At 38.6% G+C, this 18,813-nt stretch overlaps 2 protein-coding genes across 4 annotated transcripts; both read left to right on the forward strand.

Annotated features, from left to right (window-relative positions):
• The first annotated feature begins 2,542 nt into the window (after positions 1–2,542).
• Positions 2,543–11,662, forward strand: LOC103471134 (cationic amino acid transporter 2). Of its 3 annotated transcripts, none has more exons than XM_081611801.1 (12): positions 2,543–2,635; positions 4,399–4,776; positions 5,283–5,438; positions 5,524–5,689; positions 7,279–7,415; positions 7,820–8,042; positions 8,937–9,073; positions 9,169–9,271; positions 9,765–9,898; positions 9,986–10,152; positions 10,510–10,618; positions 10,716–11,662. In XM_081611801.1, the coding sequence occupies exons 2-12, from the start codon at positions 4,407–4,409 to the stop codon at positions 10,844–10,846; spliced, it is 1,833 nt and encodes a 610-aa protein (XP_081467927.1). In that variant the 5' UTR covers positions 2,543–2,635; positions 4,399–4,406; the 3' UTR covers positions 10,847–11,662. The 3 variants fall into 3 exon arrangements, with proteins under 3 accessions (XP_081467927.1, XP_081467926.1, XP_081467925.1); XM_081611800.1 differs by having other exon boundaries at positions 2,546–4,066; positions 4,157–4,776; XM_081611799.1 differs by having other exon boundaries at positions 2,546–2,635; positions 3,723–4,776.
• A 904-nt stretch (positions 11,663–12,566) lies between these two features.
• LOC103471133 (platelet-derived growth factor receptor-like protein) lies at positions 12,567–18,074 on the forward strand. The gene is made up of 7 exons (XM_008419960.3): positions 12,567–13,803; positions 13,993–14,129; positions 14,225–14,364; positions 14,452–14,603; positions 15,004–15,297; positions 15,695–15,834; positions 17,625–18,074. The coding sequence occupies exons 1-7, from the start codon at positions 13,722–13,724 to the stop codon at positions 17,829–17,831; spliced, it is 1,152 nt and encodes a 383-aa protein (XP_008418182.1). The 5' UTR covers positions 12,567–13,721; the 3' UTR covers positions 17,832–18,074.
• Positions 18,075–18,813: the final 739 nt, after the last annotated feature.

Genomic DNA, 18,813 nt, shown 5'->3' on the forward strand with positions numbered 1-18,813 from the left:
GGTTCTTCCATAGAGGCCGGAAACACACCAAACCATTTTATATTCTGTGTTAGTAATATTTTTGTGATTTATTTGAATCCCTCTCGTGTGTGCCCTGAGTATGAACTTACTTCATGCAGACTTTAACTTCACTCAGAAGAGATGATGTGAAACAAGAGGTGACTCAAAATGGCATCAGCATGAATCAGTTGGTTTTATTCTGCTGCTGCTAAAAGTAAATTTCATCTTTATCTAATCACTATTTCTAAGTGTAATAGTGTACCTGCAAACTACTCAACACTGGTGGAAAAGAGAAGCGTACTACCTTCTCCTCCTCGTTTCTAATATGTGGCTGTGTCTGCCTGGGACAGAGTAGCGAAAATGAAAGCAGAGACCAGGCTGGTTTGAGAAATCAGGTGCTTTCCTCTCAACTGCTACATTTTAGCTGTTTTCAATCACACCTTTCAAAATGTGTCTCTTTCTCAAGTCAAAGAAGACTTCATTTGTACTTTAGAACATTTATCAAAGGTGATGGTTTTGCACTTTGCTTGAGTGATTCATATGTGAAGCTTCTGTTGCTCAGAGAGATTAGTGATTTCGAGATTATGAGTGATGATCTTACTGTCAGTTAACCATCAACCTCTGACAAATGTTGATGATTATTACTTAGCAAACAGTGTTGAGAAATGAGTCAGCAACAAATCTGATAAATAAAGAATCAATTAAACATTTCTGTGGCCAGCTCGTATTCAGAACCGCTTCAGTGGATGTGAGTCTACACAACCAACTGAGGGTTGGTAAATTTGATGTAGTCACTAATTAATTTATACATCTGCTACTTTTTGTCTCCTTGAAGCACTATAAACAGGAAACAGTCATGAGCTAAATTTCTGTTCTGAGTATTTTTGCACAAAACCGCACTTGGTGAACTCAACAGCAACTCTATTACCAAACCTCTCCACATTCAGTGAAAGGTGGACTAAAGGTAGACTCAATATACGTGTTTATATTAGAATTGGAAACACCTTCAAGACCTACATCAGTTTCAGTCATTAGTAAAGAAACATTTCTCATAGAAAACAAACTTGAGCAAAATTCACTAATAAAAGTGGCCCCAAAATCGATCCAGGTGGAGCTCTGCATTCTCATGTAACGCCAGCAGATGTCAGTGCAGAGACCTCAAGTCATTTATTATTTAATTGCAATTCTTTACCTTACCATTTATCAGGTATTTACACTTTTATCAGCCAACTGAAGCACAACTATTTTGTTCAATTTTCTTTTGACTTTGCATTGACGTTCTTATGACATGTTCCATTTTTACCCTCCACAATTACTCAGTTTTTAAACAAATGAATCTATTCTCTTCACTTTGTCTTTGAATAAGACAAAGTGAAAATGTAACCAGATTTGGTTACAAATCCCAGTGACTCATTTACTTCACATTCTGATTAGATCACTGAACCTACAATGTTTTACAAACATCTTCTGTGAGTCCCCTCTAATGCTGCAGCAGACATGTGGTTTTGGTGCAGCGACCATTAATATCACAGCACAGCATAGGCATATTAAGAATGATTTAAAAAAAAGAGTAAAAATATATATTTTTTTCTTAATTCTTTTCTTGCTGTAAATCTGCAACGTCAAAAGCTTTAAACACAGGCTGAGCGTGAAAGTGAAAACAAATAATGTCTTCACAATATTTACTAGGTGTAATAAGATTGGCCCCTTATTGCTATTGACAGCTGAAGTGGGCGTTAAATATCCAGCATTATCAGGGAATTAACAGAAATGTATGTAGCCAGTGAACATGAATCATTATTCAATCTATTTCCCTGTGGCTTGTAGACCTGAAATGTAAACGTGAGGTCAGAAGTCAATGAAATAAGAAAAAATTAAATGCACTACCGATTCATGTGTCTGAATGATATCTCCTTTCCCTTCTAGCAGTGCTGAAATCAAGACGGCACCATGTTTGGGAAACTCTGAGACTGGAGCTCTGGTGATGAAAAGCTTTTGTTGTACACTGACCTCTTCTGCTTTCAGCCTGCACTGCACTTTTGAAACAGGGGAGCATGAGCACAATTCAGCCAGATGTGAAAAATGTTAAGAGTAATTTAACGAAGCTTTGAAATCATATTTGTAATTCAGATTAAAGACAAGCAGATTTCTTGAGTAACCGTAAAAGTTTCATTTCGGCCTCATAGCCTTGTTTTTGCTTTGTTGCACATGTATAAGCTTTGGTTTCGTATTATAATAAACCCTGAGAGCGAGCAGTTAATGGAGATTAAACCCCCGATGTTTGCCGAAAGTCCTCACTCCAGTACAAATGAACACCTTCTTAAAGAAAACCCATAAAAACACACCAGATAAATACATGGACACTCAATCATTAGGGGTTATTCTGAGAAGTATTTACAGTCTACAGTTCTCACTCGGCCTCCGTGCCATAATGAGCACATTATGACCCAAACTGGTCGGGAGTGAGAAAGGCTACTTTGTGAGTAACTCCATTGAGTAGGAGGGTCATGAAGGCCAGTCCTGTATATATGGCAGCAATGTTTCCCTCACTCGAGTCACCAGCACGAATATTTGTGTTGTCTCTGTCGCGCCAGCACAGACCTCTGGTTGGCCGCTCGTAGGACCGGAGATAAAGGTAAAGAGCTTGCGTGTCTGCAAAAGAAAGTCAGATTTAAAACCTCGGCATCAACATTAATGAGTGTATCCTACTGACGAACTGTCTCTGATAAGGTTTGCTTTTAACGCATAAGAAGGAGCCATAAATTTTGCATTAGTGAACATTAGCTGAGGATCAACAGGGTCGTGATTAGCCGCGTGATCATAAAGCTGCAGATCACGTGTGTGGACGCTGTTATTTAGTTAAGCATTACCCCTTGTCTGTCTGGAAATGGTATCTCAGCTGGAGAGATCCGGCCCGAGCGCGGATTCGGTCACAGGTACTTTGACCATCCGTGCTGGCCGCCTTCCTGTTCGCCCGCTTTCTGCCTGTTGAAGTGAATGCCAGGAGGGATTAGGTGATCTGAAATCCCATGATGGGAGACGAGAAGGTAAATGCTACCTCTCAGTGAGCAGCTCCACGGCCCGCCGCATACATGAGCCATAAAAGCTCCTTTGTCCTCCACTAAAAGAAAAAAAAAAGAAAAGAAAAAAAAATCAACTTTGAGGGGCTGAAAGCCTGGTACGCTCAGTTTCTTTAGGTTACTGATGAAAGTCCGGATCTTGAGAGGTAAGGAGCAAACGGCATGTTCAGGAGATACGATGCAGGTTTGCAAACCTAATCAAAGACAAGCAAATGCAGGGGAATCTGCCGTCACTTTGCAGGTTTCTTGTTCTTTTGAAAGGAGACAAAGTCTTACAGATATGTGGACCTTGAAGTATCGAATTATCTGGAAGGCATTATCATCAGAAGTTTATCAAAGTTACGAATCTTAACAACAGCATAACTGCAAATATCCACCAGGAAACGGCGAGGGGGGTGGGGGGTGTTGTCACCCTTTTCTGCTTCTCTTCCTACAAATAAAGTCGTTATTCTCTGTGCTTAAGCTCTGATTCCGACATATTCCTGATCTAACATGTATATCAGATTTCTGCTTACTTTTCAAACACGGTAACACTCATGTTGCTTTTTTTACTCCCAGACTAACAAAAATCAAAGGCATGCATTCGGCCTCTTTTGACCTCTGTTTGCCTTTGATTCGTTGTTTTTCCTCATTTGTTTTCAGAATTGATTGATTAGGACTTGAAATGGTGACCTGACCAGCTGCACTATCTCTGACGTGATAACTGCATGAGTGGATTGAGACCACTTTGTAAGACCACTGCATTTTATTTATTTATTTTAGAAAAGCTACTCAACAAAGTAATAGCGCATATAACCAATGACTGATAAAAGGGCAATCGGTAATCAGGGCGTAGTTTTCTGTCCTGTGGACTGCAAAGGAAATTCCAGGCATCAGCACAATCATATCTTGGGGAGATAAAGGAGGTCACATATAAAAGAAATATATAGTTTTAAGGGGATGACGGATCCTCTCAACACACCTGTGAGGCAGAGACCTACGAAGACGTGAGTGTTCAGCTTTCTACATCTCACTCTCTGACGCGTTCTGTTGTGGCGTTCTCAGGAAACTGGACTTTTACTTGCTTTTTTCTGTAGGTTCACCCCACATTTTTCCAGTGAAAAAGGAACACCATGCTCTGAAAGCAGTGATGTTTCTTGATAGGGAGAGCTGACCTGGCAATCATTTACTGACACATCCCCTGATCTGCTCTTCCAGTCCTTCTCCTCTCCCCTCGATCTTTCACAAATTTGCTCTGCCCGTCTCCACAACATCAACCTGCTCTCTTCCGCCTGTGGGCTCTTACATAATCCCCTCGCTATTCTGATCCGAACCCCAGGCAGAAGCATGCCGTGCGGTGTGGTCAAGTCCTTTCTGGTGAGTCTTTCTCGCAGGAAGCCCATCGAGCCCGATGGGGAAGAGTCCACCTTTAACCGATGCCTGACCACCCTGGACCTGATCGCCCTGGGCGTGGGCAGCACCCTGGGAGCCGGGGTCTATGTGCTCTCGGGAGAGGTGGCCAGAGACACCGCAGGACCCAGTATTATCATCTCCTTCTTCATCGCTGCCTTGGCGTCTATATTTGCCGGACTTTGCTACGCGGAGTTTGGATCCAGGGTTCCCAAAACGGGCTCGGCTTACCTTTACAGCTATGTGACGGTTGGTGAGCTGCTGGCTTTTATCACCGGCTGGAATCTGCTGCTCTCCTATGTCATAGGCAAGTATCACATTCTTTACTGAAAGTTTTCTTTTAAGTAAGTAAAACTAACTTTTTAAAAGTTCCTTTAAAAGATAAAATGTTCTTTGTATATTCATTTGTCCAAAATTAATGTTGATTATTCTTTTTACTTGTTCTGGTAGAATATATTTATGTTACTTGCTGACTCTTGCCCTGTTAATTTCCATCAATGTTAGCTTTTTAATTTCAAAAATAGATTATCATTAGACAAACTGGATTGAGGGAGTCTTAAATGAACCTATAAATGATAAAGCAAGGTTCTCTGTGATATTTTTCTTCGATCTTTTACTCCTGAAAAACAAATTCTCATAAGCTTATCTTGCAGGAAAAACTATATATATATATTTATTTTTTCCCACTTGATTAAGCAGAAGTGCTTTAATGATCACCGCGGGAAGGAAATGTTTCCATTCAAATTTTCTGTTTATGACAGCACTAAAATGGTGACTCAGAATGATCATTTTATGGCCCTCTTTTCTGCTCAGGAACATCAAGCGTTGCTCTGGCGTGGAGCGGGACCTTCGATGACCTGATTGGGGGGGTCATATCCAGGTACTTCGAGAAAAATGCAGCCATGGGCCTTCCTGGACTGGCGCCTTACCCAGATGTCTTTGCAGCTGGTCTCATCTTGCTGCTCTCGGGTACAAATTGATGCGTCCTCGATTAACGCAAGAAAGCTGCACGTCAGTTTGAACATGTCAAAAATAAAATCTGCTTTTCGTGAAGGCATTCTGGCGTTTGGGGTGAAAGAGTCAACGACCATCAACAAGATCTTCACGGCGATTAACATCTTAGTGCTGCTGTTTGTGATCATCTCTGGGTTTATCAAAGGGAACCTCGCCAACTGGCAGATCAGCGAAGAGGATCTGATAAACGCCACAACACAATTCAAGTAAGAGTGAAACCCAACTTGTTTTTTTGTTTTTTTTAATTTACTAATTCCTGGGTCAGTTGGGTCCAATCATCATTTTTTCTTTAACTTTACACATTAGGGTTGGGTCATTGGTTCTGGGTTAAGTTTCAACCCAAGTGACTCATGTGTGAAGCCACAAAAGATGTAGTTTTTGAGGTTTAAAAGAATAATCTATAATCTGGATTACTAAACAAGTAATATTATTATTAAAATTGATTATTTTACACTTGTGCTCAACAAATTAAGACAACAAAACACAAGCTTGGAGTTAAAGTTGCTCACTTATCCATACCTAACCATTTTGTCCTTGCTTATATCAATTTCATATACATAAACATGATGTTTAAAAACTTAGTACCTTAACCAAGGTGTTTACATTTTCATTAACTATAAGGACAAATTTCTCAAATGATTGATGTCTGATACACCAGTTGTCCAATCAGTTATGACCCCTTATCAAACAAAAACAACTCCAACCACAAACTGGCATCAGCATTTATTCATATGACAATATTTTTTACACTCGACTATGAATACAGAAAATAACTCTAAGTTGTCGGTTGTCAAAGAAGGATACAAAATGTCCAGCTTGGCAGGTAAAAGGTTTGATTACGCCTGGTTAGAACGAATATTTCACCACTTCATACCTGGAAAGGTTGGGCAAAAGACATGAAAACTGCAAAAGAGCTAAAGGAATAGCAACCGATAATGTTCAATAATAACCCTAAGTCTTTGTGTATATTGATTTTATGAGCAATTATGTGGACAAAGTGGGAATGTTAAATATTATGTTTGAGTTAATTACTTAAGATGCTAAAAGGCTAATTAATGTTCTCTTCATAAAACAAACATGATTTCATTAAAATTATTCTACAGTATAATTTGTCATGTTAACATTTCTTATGTCCTTCTGTGGAATCTGATAAGGTTGGTATGTTTAAAGTGGCTGCCTCTAGTTTTTACTCTAATGCAACAAACTGGTTCAACTTTTGACCTGATATTTGGTCCAAGCCGCACAACTTTTTTTCAAATACCCATCAGTTTTTGTTTATATACGTAGGACTGTGCAAAAGTTTCAAAACACCAACATTTTTCTCAAACCCAATATTTTCACAAGCTCCTGATGAATAGTTAGGCTTGTTCCTAAATTTTATTTCACCAGTTTAATTTTGGACTATTCCACTCATTTTGCTATCCTGTAATTTTAGCTGACCATGACAACATAAGGTTTGTGCTTAGAAAAATTGGGAAAAAACATATATATACAAATCTTATCTAAAGCAGTCTCTTTGCTAAACTGTGTTTCCCTTTAAGTTTAGTCTCAATTTCATTCTTAAATAATTTACAATTCTGAGTTGAAGAAGCAAAATGTAAAAAAAAAAAAAAAGAAAAGAAAAGAAAAACAAACAAACAAAACAAATGACTGTCTGAAATAGTCAAATACTGGACTGAAAATGGGTTGAAAATAACCACAGTAAACAGTAAACCAATTGTAAAGAAATGAGACAGAGTCCTGTTTATCTGACTGTAAGTAAGTAAACATAAAATCATGCCCCGTCTTCATGCAGCAACCTGAGCGACACCCTCAACGTAACGAGCAAATACGGAGTCGGGGGATTTTTTCCTTATGGCTTCAGCGGCACTTTGGCAGGAGCTGCAACGTGTTTCTACGCCTTCGTCGGATTTGACTGCATCGCTACGACAGGTAAAAGGACCGTTCTTCCTCTTGTGACCAACTCATCGGAACATGTGATAACTAAGATACGAGAGTAAAATACAGATAATTATATTTTTAACGCAATAAAACAAAGCTTTACGTCTACCATTAGCACTGCTGATGCCTTTTGAATGATGTCGTAAAGTTGTACAAACAAGGCAATAGAGTGTATCAGCAAAACTATTTTCTGAAACTGTGATAAGACACTTTAGTAGGCCTGCGTGATCATATAATACACTTACAACCTATTAAGTTATAAAGCCCTTTAAATTGCACTGCCAGTTACCTGTTTGGTTTACAAAAGATAACTCCCAGAAAGGACTGGCAGCAGTGGAGCTTCTGTATCTATCAAAGATCGCATCACACAGCAACACCTCTTCTTCCTTTTTCAGGTGAGGAGGTGAAGAACCCTCAGAAATCTGTCCCTGTGGGCATTGTGGCTTCTCTCCTGATATGCTTCCTGGCCTACTTTGCGGTGTCTGCCGCCCTCACCCTGATGATGCCCTACTACATGCTCAACGAGAAGAGCCCTCTGCCAGTGGCCTTCGAATACGTTGGCTGGGGACCCGCCAAATACGCCGTGGCTGTGGGATCGCTGTGTGCCCTGTCCACCAGGTCTGGATCAACACACAACAACACAGTTGCGGTCATGTCTTGTCAGTAACAAAGCCAGAGAGCGTCCATGGATTACTCAGTGAAAAAATAACAAAAAAAAAAATGTTCTGATTGGTCGAGCCTTGCCCAGCAAAATTTTAATTAAACGTGACCATTGGACGTGTTTGCAGGCATTTGACGTGCCTCAGTAGCCCCGACTCTGCCCTGAAGACGACATCCAGCTGAGTTCAGCATGTTGAAAAAAACTTGTGTGGAGTTTTCACTTTTTTTTGTGATTAGTGACCAAGTTAACTACAGGACGCAAGAGGAGCTGATAATAATGTGTTTCTCACCCGTTTTATGCAGTCAAACAATGGAGGACAAAATCCAAAACGGTGAAGTCCTGTGTCTGCTCTGATGTGATAAAAAAAAAAAATCGTCAGTTCAAATAATTCCTGATTGTTTCAGGATGTTTCATGTGTAAGCCTTGTGGTACATGAACTTGGAGTTGGTGTCAGATTTAGGAGGACATTCTCAGACGGAGTAATTTGATTTCCAAAGTCAGGCTGAATGCATTATTTGTTTTAAGTAATCCAGGCATAAATGTTATGCATTCATGAGGCTGAAAAAAAAGTCAAGACCCAAGTTTGTGTTAACAATCAATTCAAACGTTATGTTTTTTGGGACAACCATTGACAGTAGATGCTAAAAGAAACGGTAGAAACGTAGTGAGTGCTGAAACAATGGCCACAGCTCATATCAGTTTGCTCAGGGGTCAAGAAAAAGAATGCTGACCGAGTAACTTTTATTTAAATCAAGTGAAATCAATGGGAACAATCAGTCTTTCTGTCTGTGAGGCCCAAACAGCCATAATGGTGGTGTTGTTTGACCCCGATTGCACTTTTTTTTCTGCAGCCTGCTGGGCTCCATGTTCCCGATGCCTCGGGTTCTCTTCGCCATGGCAAGAGACGGCCTGCTTTTCCAGCCTTTGACCAAAGTCACTGCCAAGGGCAGTCCCGCCATAGCCACCATATCGTCCGGAGTCGTGGCAGGTACAGAAACTCAGGGTGTTTCAAAAAGTTTGCACTGGCGTTTGTGCCTTGAACTCAAAGTTACATTATGTGTCTCTTTACTTTTGTATATTCAGCCATTATGGGTCTCCTGTTTGACCTGGAAGCCCTGGTGGAAATGATGTCCATTGGTACTCTGTTTGCCTACACACTTGTGGCAATATGCATCCTGATACTGAGGTACGTTTTTCTTTTTCTGAATGTTTGATCCCAAATTGAGCTGATTCTGCTTCTGCTATCATAAAAGGCTGCAAGTAGTCCTAAATTATATATATGACAAATGTATATGTATAAACACACATATATATATATATATATATATATATATATATATATATATATATATATATATATATATATATATATATATATATATATATATATATATATATATACATTTGGAAAAAAGGTGTGGCACCATGTGTGTGAATTGGTTTAAGCACCTTATATTGGTGATTAGCATGTTTAGCAAAGTATTATAAAATAAATACTGTTTCTGTGTGATTTCTTTAGAAAACACAGATCATAACCCTAATTCAGAGATTTCCAAAAGATAGTTTAGATTAAGTAAATAATCTTCTGATTCATATCTCTGCTTCTTATACTTATAAATCTCAGTTCCCAAAATCAAAATGAAAACTCACAGCACACGTGTCCTTTTTGTGTACATAAGGTACCAGGCAGCCCCATCTGAAGACACGGACCTGCAGGTCAAAGAACCAAACCCCAAGTTTCGGTTCCTGAAGCCTCCCTCGTCTCCCAACTCTGTCACAGCACGAAGAGTCACAATCCTAACTATAAGTTCTGGTAAGAGATGCCAGAGTTTTTAGTAGAAACAACGTTCCCTCTCTGGTTTCACGGTGTGATCGTTGCTCTTTATCTGTCTCTGTGCAGTTGTGTGTGTGGTTGCACTGTGCGTCACCTTGACTCAGGCCATAGACGCTCTGGTAAACGTAGAGGCATGGAGCGTGGTGCTCGTTTGCATCTTCTCCTTCCTCCTGCTTCTCATTATAATCTTCATCTGGATCCAACCACAGAATCCCACAAAGGCAACTTTTATGGTAAGGCCAGCTAAAGTCAAGTTGGTATGGGATGGTTGCAGCTGCTTTCATCATACTGGCTCAAAGTTAATGGTTAAGACGTAGTGACCGGAAGGTTTTCTTTTATTTGTATAGCTCAGTCTGTTGGACCTACTTTCTCAACGAAGAGTGAACCACAATTTCTCCACATCAGTCAAAAAGACTCATCGCCAACTCCAGCAAGCGTTTAGATTTTCGGTTTTAAACAAAAGAAATGAGAAAATGCGAACTCTGTTATAATACCAGGAAAATCTTATACAGGCCCGTGCCTATATTGAAGTTCACTTTGTAAAGAACATCATTCAAAAAGACCTCTTCTAACTCAGATTTTCATCTTAGGTGCCATTTCTGCCAGCTCTACCTGTAGTGAGCACGCTCATCAACGTCTACCTGATGGTGCAGTTGGGTTCAGCCACATGGCTGCGATACGCTATCTGGATGTTAGTGGGTAAGATTTAGTCACTTTTCTGTAGCTTCAGTCATTTAGAAACTTTATCGTCCCTGCTGATGTTCAACAACCATCCCCCTCCTTCCCCGCTCTGCAGGGTTAGTTATCTATTTTGGCTACGGAGTCCGCAACAGCGTTCAGAGGAAGCGACTCAGGACCGACCGGACCAACGTCGAAACAGTCAGCAGCAAAACAGACACGCACGTAATTAGAGAGGAGAAGTTTTGAGCCCCAAAGGGGGTGTGAAGACGAGATACACTGAGATGTTACATAGAGTAACTACGTAAAAACTGTGTAACTAAATTATTCTACACGCATCAATTAGTATCTACTTTTGTGGGTTTTATTGACCAAAAGTGCCAGTAAGCAGGTTTTGCAGAACATTTGGAAAGAAATGACCAAATAGGGGGAGAATTTATTTTTTTTTTTTCCTTATCTGAAACTGAGTTACATCTTCCCAGTCAGATATTTGTGCTGTGTAACACATCACTGCATAATCAGCATGTTTAGGTTCAGAGAAATTTACTGTACTTCCTAAAAGGCGTTGGAGAGAAACAAATATTTTAAAGTAAAATAAATTATTTAACATATTTGTGTATTTATGTTGCCTCTCACACTGTTGTTATGAAATAAAAAGACTAATAAACAAAATAATTCTTATTTTGTAACATTTTGATACATTAAATTGAAGAATATTGTATTTACCTTTAAAATTGTTGCCATTTTGTAATAGCGATAATGATTTTAAGCTGCATGTTTTTTCTTTCTTTTTTTTTTTGCTTTTTGGCACAAGCAGTTGTGCTTTATACAATATACCATTTTGTGTAACATCATATTTGGTTCGTCCTTTTTTGTTGTTTAAACATAACTTTGCTAAAAATTGCATAGGGTTTTTACATGTAAATATGAACATTTTGCACATTTGCTCAAATTCTGTAAATGTATTCCTTAATTTAAAAAGGAGAAAAACAACATTTAATTGTAACCTGGAGTTACTTTTGTCGCAGGTTGACTGAAAGTGAAATAAAATGATAAATATCACCACCATTTTCTCAGAAATGTCTCTTTAGCCACAGGAAACGGAGAACAAACAAACCTTTTAGGACGGCTTTTCTTTTTTCTGCTCCCAGCTTAGTTGTCGCCCTCGAGGAAACATATAAAATCCTCACTCAGCACACAGCATGCTTTCAGTTTGTTGCGATTTCCAAGTGTCGAAAAGTTTTGCAACAAAGATATCCATATTACAAATGACCATATATGCAATGATAAACTGGATTTGTTATGACCTTCCCCCTGGCAGAAAAATATGACAACAATGAAGTTGTTGTCTTTTTATTTACCACTTTTTCAAAATGATTTTAGTTTAGTTTTTTGTTCTAAAGGAAGCGATTTTCACATCTGTACTTTATAAAACATGCATAATGTGCTGGAAATCACAGCACAGTTAGTTGAGAGCATTAATCTGGAGAAGAAAAGATTTTGTTATTAGTTTTTATGTGACAAACAAGCATTTCTTAACGTAACACTTTACCTAATTCATTACAACTAACAAATGACAGGATTTATCCATTCAAGTATAAGATAAACAATGGATATTTTTCAGTCTATATAAAGAAATGGGTAGTGCCAATTTATTTTTTTGATAATTTCATGTTGCTGTGCAAATTAAAGTTCAGGAAAACAAAAACAATACTACAGATATCTTATTCCCAACATAAGACAATAGAACTACCGGTAAATAATTTAGCTCTATGTTTTATATTCTGGAAAAAGGACAGGAGTAAATGTTTCCCCATCTATAAGAATAACAATAAGCATAATTTATATAACTGTTTTCTTAGTTGTCAAAGGTTCCTTAGAAGATTGTGTGTAAATCAATAGATAACTTTTTGAAAAAATATGAGTTACTTAGTGAACATCAATATGGCTAAAGACATCTATCACGATCTTAACACATGATCAAATTTGCAGAAAATGTAGTAATAGCTTCTGTTGAGAAACTCTTAAAGGCAATTGAGACTATCGGTGATTTAAAACTCATTTTAAAATGTTGCTAACATGGAGTAAGAGGTGTTTTAAACCATTGTCTGGGAGGCTGTTTGTGGGGGTAAAGAAGGGCGATGAGATGACTCAAGTGTGGATTTTATCAGGTTGAATTTGCTAAAAAAATTAACAAAAAATTGTGTGATATTAATAAATTATTGACTATTGAAGTTCAAACTAACGTTTTAATCTTTTGATTTAACTCTGAAGTTAAGCTGTGTTGAACTCAAAAGCGATTTTTAAACAAAATGTATTGGGGTGAGATCATAAAACTCTGTTTGAAACCACTTTGTATGTAATATTAATAATAAATACAGCATATAATGAATCCAATGATTAAATGTCCAAAAAACATATTTTTGAATAACATACAATGTTTTAAGAAGTGAACTTTACAATTAATCTGCGAAAATCTCAAACCTCACTGAAACTCCCATATTACAAAAAATTAAGAAAGCACCATGTTTAAAAATGTTTACAAATTGCAAATAATTTTTTGTACTGTGCATTCCCTGAAACAGGGTGGCTACTGTTAAAGAAGTTGATTTGTTTCTCATAGTTCAGGGAACTGTGAAAATGAGTCAGAGGTTTTGAAGCAGTTGAATCGTTGTTTGAACTATCAAGAACCATGAGTAAGATAGGAAAAACACACAAAACATAAACATTATTAGCATATTTTTAAGTGTGGTTGCATGATTAATTTAAAAGCCAACCGTAGTTGTATTTAATTTTACCTGAGTTTGTGAATGCAGACCACAGGGTTTGTTGGTCACCAAATGTTTTTAACTCTGCACCAGTAGTCAGTTTTCAGGGCAGCATCTGTGAGGGCCAGGCTTGTGCTGCCATTGCACTATTCCAGTCCTGCAGCTAAACAAACAGGCCCTGGACCCTTATTGGTCCAGGGACTCCAGAGGAATTTGTGGTGCTACTGATCTGCCCTCAGCTGAAGGAATTTGTGTGATTATGCGCGTCTGCTCTCGCCTCTTCTGCAAGTCGTCCTCTTGTTTCTGCAGAGCTTTCTCTGTCCTTACACACCGCTTTGGACATCAACAGATCAGTGATGAGTTTGCTGAAGTTATCTGAGTCGAAGTGGAGGCTGGTGCTTAGCGCCCTCCTTGTTTGCGCTGTAGTCTTTGAGTCGGGTAAGTGAATTCATTCCTTCACTTTGCACTTCTGTACACGCACTTCTGGAAATGCTAAGAATGCAACATTTCTGTTGGCTTATTTCAAAAGCCGGCATATGATTAAATGACAAATTTTTGGCATCAAGTGGTCTCCCCTGTGCTAACTGTTATTTTGCCTGCACGCTGGGTTTTGCACTGGTTAAAAAGATGCCAAAGAAGAGAAAACGACTCGTGGAAGAACGTCCACACCAAAGAAAGCAACAAATAAAAGGCAAAGAGCTGAGATGGTTAAAGCAAAGATCAAACCTACAGCTGCAGCCCAGACCAAGACGTCACTCACACAAGTAGGAAACAGCATCTTACAGAAGGAGGCGTGCATCTCTCTTATGCTGTCGAAATTGTCCTATTTTAAAAATGATTATGTACTCTCTGCGTTAAGGTTCTTGGCAGAGGTGTTTTTAAGAAAGTGGGAGAGACCCTGAGCGTGCAGACAGGAGACACACTGAGCCTGAGGTGCAGGGGCAAACCTGTGCAGTGGAGCGTCCCCCCGAACGTGGAGGAGGACGAAGGACGGCTAGTGTAAGACGCATGTTCATAAATCTGAAGATAGGAAATGGGGTGAGCACAAATCTGTTTGTTCTTTATGTGCTTCTTTACAATCTGCAGGATTGTCCAACAAGAACGCTTTAGCCTCCTGACATTAGTCAACACAACTGTTGCGGACACAGGGGAGTACACCTGTTTCCCCATGTATTGTGAAGACAAAGACTGCAGGAGGGAGTACAGCAAAGCTGTCAAAGTCTTCGTCTTCTTTCCAGGTACAGTAGAAAAACATTTTCTTTTGTACATTTTTTGCCCTGGCAAATAAGTGTAAAATCCTAAAAGACAAATTGATTGCAAAACCATAATCCCACAAGGAAATGTTATTGAAACATTCAACCTTTACTTTGACTATATTTATTCAGCAGAAATACATGAAATACAAGACAGGACGATATACATGTAGGTAAATTTGTGTTGACCTTCATATGTGGAGGAAATTTCCAAGAAGGAAAGAGCAACTTGGCAAAAGCTGCCAAACGGTGAGAGTAAAATTGTAAAATATACCGCTGGAACTGTGACAGCAAGGTAAAAAGATGTTCAGGATAATGACCGATTAAGGTTCTTCAGCCGAACCTAACTAATCCTATAATCGACCGCTCTCGTCTTTCAAACCAGACCCACGAGAATTATTCATCCCATCATCCAGCCACTACGAAATGATCCAGCTGAGAAGCAACTGGCCGACAGTCCTCCCCTGCCAGGTGACATCGCCTGAGGCGAAAGTCACCCTGCACCGCGAGTTCCCACCGGTGGAAGTGTCGGTGGACGGGACGGAGATCTCCTTCAACATCAAGAAGGGCTTCACCATCCATCGGCCACGGCCTCATCACGCCGGAGTGTTGCACTGTGTGGCTGCTCTGGGAAACCTGAGGCAGAGCTCCACCAAGTACATCCTCATCTATGTCAACTGTGAGTTTGTTGATGAGTTTACGTCCACAGGTGTTTCACTGAATACTTGATTGTTGCATGAAACTGCCACGCCACGTCGATTAAAACTCAGCTCATTTTCTGTCTGTTCAACAACTTTGAACAAAGCGAACTGGCGTAGAGGTCAGGATATCTACAACCGTATAGCAATCAGGATGTCTAATTTTACTCCTCTGAATCGACGTTTACCTCTTTTAGATCAAACACCATACCCTGAAACTGTCGGAAAAAACATTCAGTAATCGGAACTAGTATATATATTTTTTTCCATTAACATTAAGGAATTATCAGCTTAAAACAAGCTCCTATAACTTACTGAAAAGCTTGCTTCGTCTTGTTTTGAGTGTACTAATGGTACATTTTCTATCCATACCATTAGACCCCATGTCTCCTCCTGCTCCAGTGATCCAGGCATCATCAGGCTCGGTGGCTGTGGGGGACAACCTGCGTGTGGCCTGCAGTGCAGTGGGAGAACGGGACGTTTTCATAGAGTTCAGCTGGGAATACCCAGGACAGCAGGTCAGCAGATCTGCTCTGAAGACTTTACACCAACTTATGCTAGGCATGGTAGTGTGGCAGAAAAAAAATTGGCTAGATATGAAAATGTTACTTTTTTTTTTTTTTTTTTACAAATGATGCTGCTTTTTGTGGTAACCGTTTATTTTTTTAGATTGCTATGCAAATTAATCAAAGCCACAATTTACTGTGAATGGCTGCATGAGCTTAAAAGCTTACTTTAAAAAAATACGACTTTTATGGTACTTTTGCAAGTCATTGACTTGAATATATTGGTAGAATATGTTATAAGCAAAAGTGAAACAATTAAAGAGTCCATCAGATATCATGAATTTAATTAATGGTTGGCAATGGCAGATGTCCTGACTGAAATCATTGTTTTCAGAGGTTTACGTCCAAAGAAACATATGCTATCGCTTTAATTTTACATCCAAATAAAATCACACATAAGTGCATTTGTAATAGTAAGATTACACCCGAAAGAACAAAACAGTTTGTGTATTCAGTAGCAGAGAAGCTTTTATAACATCCGAGGGCCATAATATCCTGAGGAGCATGCTGCAGTTTTATGTTGCCACCAGTGCAGAGCTTGCATTGACAACAGGCTGGCGTGAGTGTGTCTGCATGTACAATGAAACCAAGACAATGGCACTGTGAAAGAAAAGGAGGCCAAGAAAGCATTTCTGTCAAAACAGGTCAAGGGCAGATGGAAGTAGAAGAATGGTGGTAAGATTTTATTATTGATTAACTGTCCGTCTGACATGCACTGATTCTTCTGTCATGGCTATGATGAAGCATAGCCATGCAAACTCCTGTGTAAAGTTTATTTTCTATCTAAGTATTTACCATTTTCTCCAAGAACACCGTCATAAATATAAGATCATGAATAGTGTGATTGAAATATCTGAGATTAGCACTTTAGGAAACAATGTGTGATCAACATCAATCACCAGTGGGACAAGAGTGTCTACAGCAAACAACATTTGTGATTGATCACATGGATTTAATGTCTCTTTGTTCTGTATCTTTGCATTTTATTTTGTGTTACACAATAAAAACATGTAAGTTGAGACACAGAAAAGAGTTTTAGGTATGAGCTTGATCACCCTAACAACTCATCTACTGGTGCATTTGATATTAACCCTTTCATCCATGAATTATGATCCTTTGTGTCAGGATTTTTTTCCCCAATTTTTGTTTATTTTCTTAAGGCATAAAAAAAGGTAGGAAAAAAATTGTACATTTTTTTAAAATTATTTTTATTTCTTTTTTTAGGGTGATCAATTGTAATTTTCTCCAAATACAAAGTTATTTGAAAAATACATCAGTACTATTGTTCTTTACGGGTTAACTGATAACCCCGAAATTTATTTATTTTTTATTTTTTTCATATTTGGTAACACTTTAACCACAAACATTAGATTTTTTTTTACCTGCAAGAGTCATCTACAGTAGAAGGAGGGCCTTCTACTTGCTTTTTTGTCTGTCGGCCATATTGGATTTAATAAAAATAATTTCTTGTATTTGCAGCTGATGGCCAGTAGTTGATGGTGTGTTTTATGATGCATTAGTGTCCACTTCAGTGGTCTGTGTGCATTTATAACATAAAAATCCACAAGAAGCAAAGGAAAATGGCTTTTAGACAGCTGTCCACTGTAGTGACCACTATGCATGAAAGGGTTAATTACACCATGATTTGACTCTTTACGCATATGTAACTCAGTTTGGATCTTTGTTCACAGTTGTTGCTGAATGAAGTTTTTTTGTTTTTGATTTCTTTGCCCTGGTTGCAGATCGGGAGGCCTCTGTACACAGAGGAGACGACAATCCCGGTCGGTGGAAAAGCATCTCGGCAGCAGTTTCAGTCCGTTCTCCAGGTGGATGAGGTGAGGGACGTGGACCAGGGGACGTACACATGCACTGCCCAGAACCTTCAGGGAGCCAACTCGGTGTCCACCACTGTCAAAGTTGTCCCCAAAACTAAGAAACTGCCGGTGTGACGCCCAGCTGGACGGCATCTCTGAGGGGGACAGGGACTGTAGATCACAGCAGTGTCTCACCCTGTCAGAGAATGAGAAGTGAATTAGTCAAAAACGGAGAAACATAAACCACAATGTTCTCCTTTGGAGGCTCCTAGGGATGAAATCACGATGCAACATAGATGCTAGATGAATATCAATTGCTCGAGGTTGGATTATAAATAATAAAACATTTTACACCAAAAGAAATGTGTGTCCATTTCCTAACTTCTTTCTTATGTATAAAAATGATCAAAAAGTTGAACTGAAAAAAAGCCTAACAGATTCCTTGTCCTCTTGCAACTCATGTCAGGATCGGTGTGCAAAACAAGTTATTTTTTAAATGTTTTACAGCTTTTTATAACTTACTCTGTTCTATCCAAGTTCTCCATACACACATTACTTTGTTGTACATGGAATATTAATATTTAATATTGCATTTTACGTTAAGATGCTACTATATACAGAAACACAAATCCAAATTAAGATACAATAATACTTTATCAACATATTACTAACAAATGTGCACTTCTAAGCTTCAGTTTTTAAAATGTTAAAATGTTCTTTCTTGCTTTTGGAACATGTCCATTAATCTAAAGAAATTGTTTACATTTAAAATTTACACCCATAACAGGATGGTTATTAATGTTCTTTATATGATTTATAAAGAGAAAATAAGATAAAACCAAGCTTCACTCTGAAAAAAATATTTGACTGGAACCACAAAATGTAATTTTAAAGTTGACTTTGTTTTAGAAATGACGGCTGAACTAGTAAACTTCAACTGCTTAGGATCATCTGGGGCCCAAAGAGGATTTATACAAGACAATTTGGCAAATGTAGTTTAAAAGTTGTGTTCACAAAGTCATATTTTATAAATAACATATTAATTTCTGCTACCTGAACAAGGAAAATGTTTGTGTTTTTTTCCACACTGTAACTGTAACTGTAACTGTAAGTAAAT

The sequence above is a fragment of the Poecilia reticulata genome, chromosome 10, assembly GCF_904066995.2.
Source record: "Poecilia reticulata chromosome 10, P_reticulata-male-v2, whole genome shotgun sequence".
Lineage (NCBI taxonomy): Eukaryota > Metazoa > Chordata > Actinopteri > Cyprinodontiformes > Poeciliidae > Poecilia > Poecilia reticulata.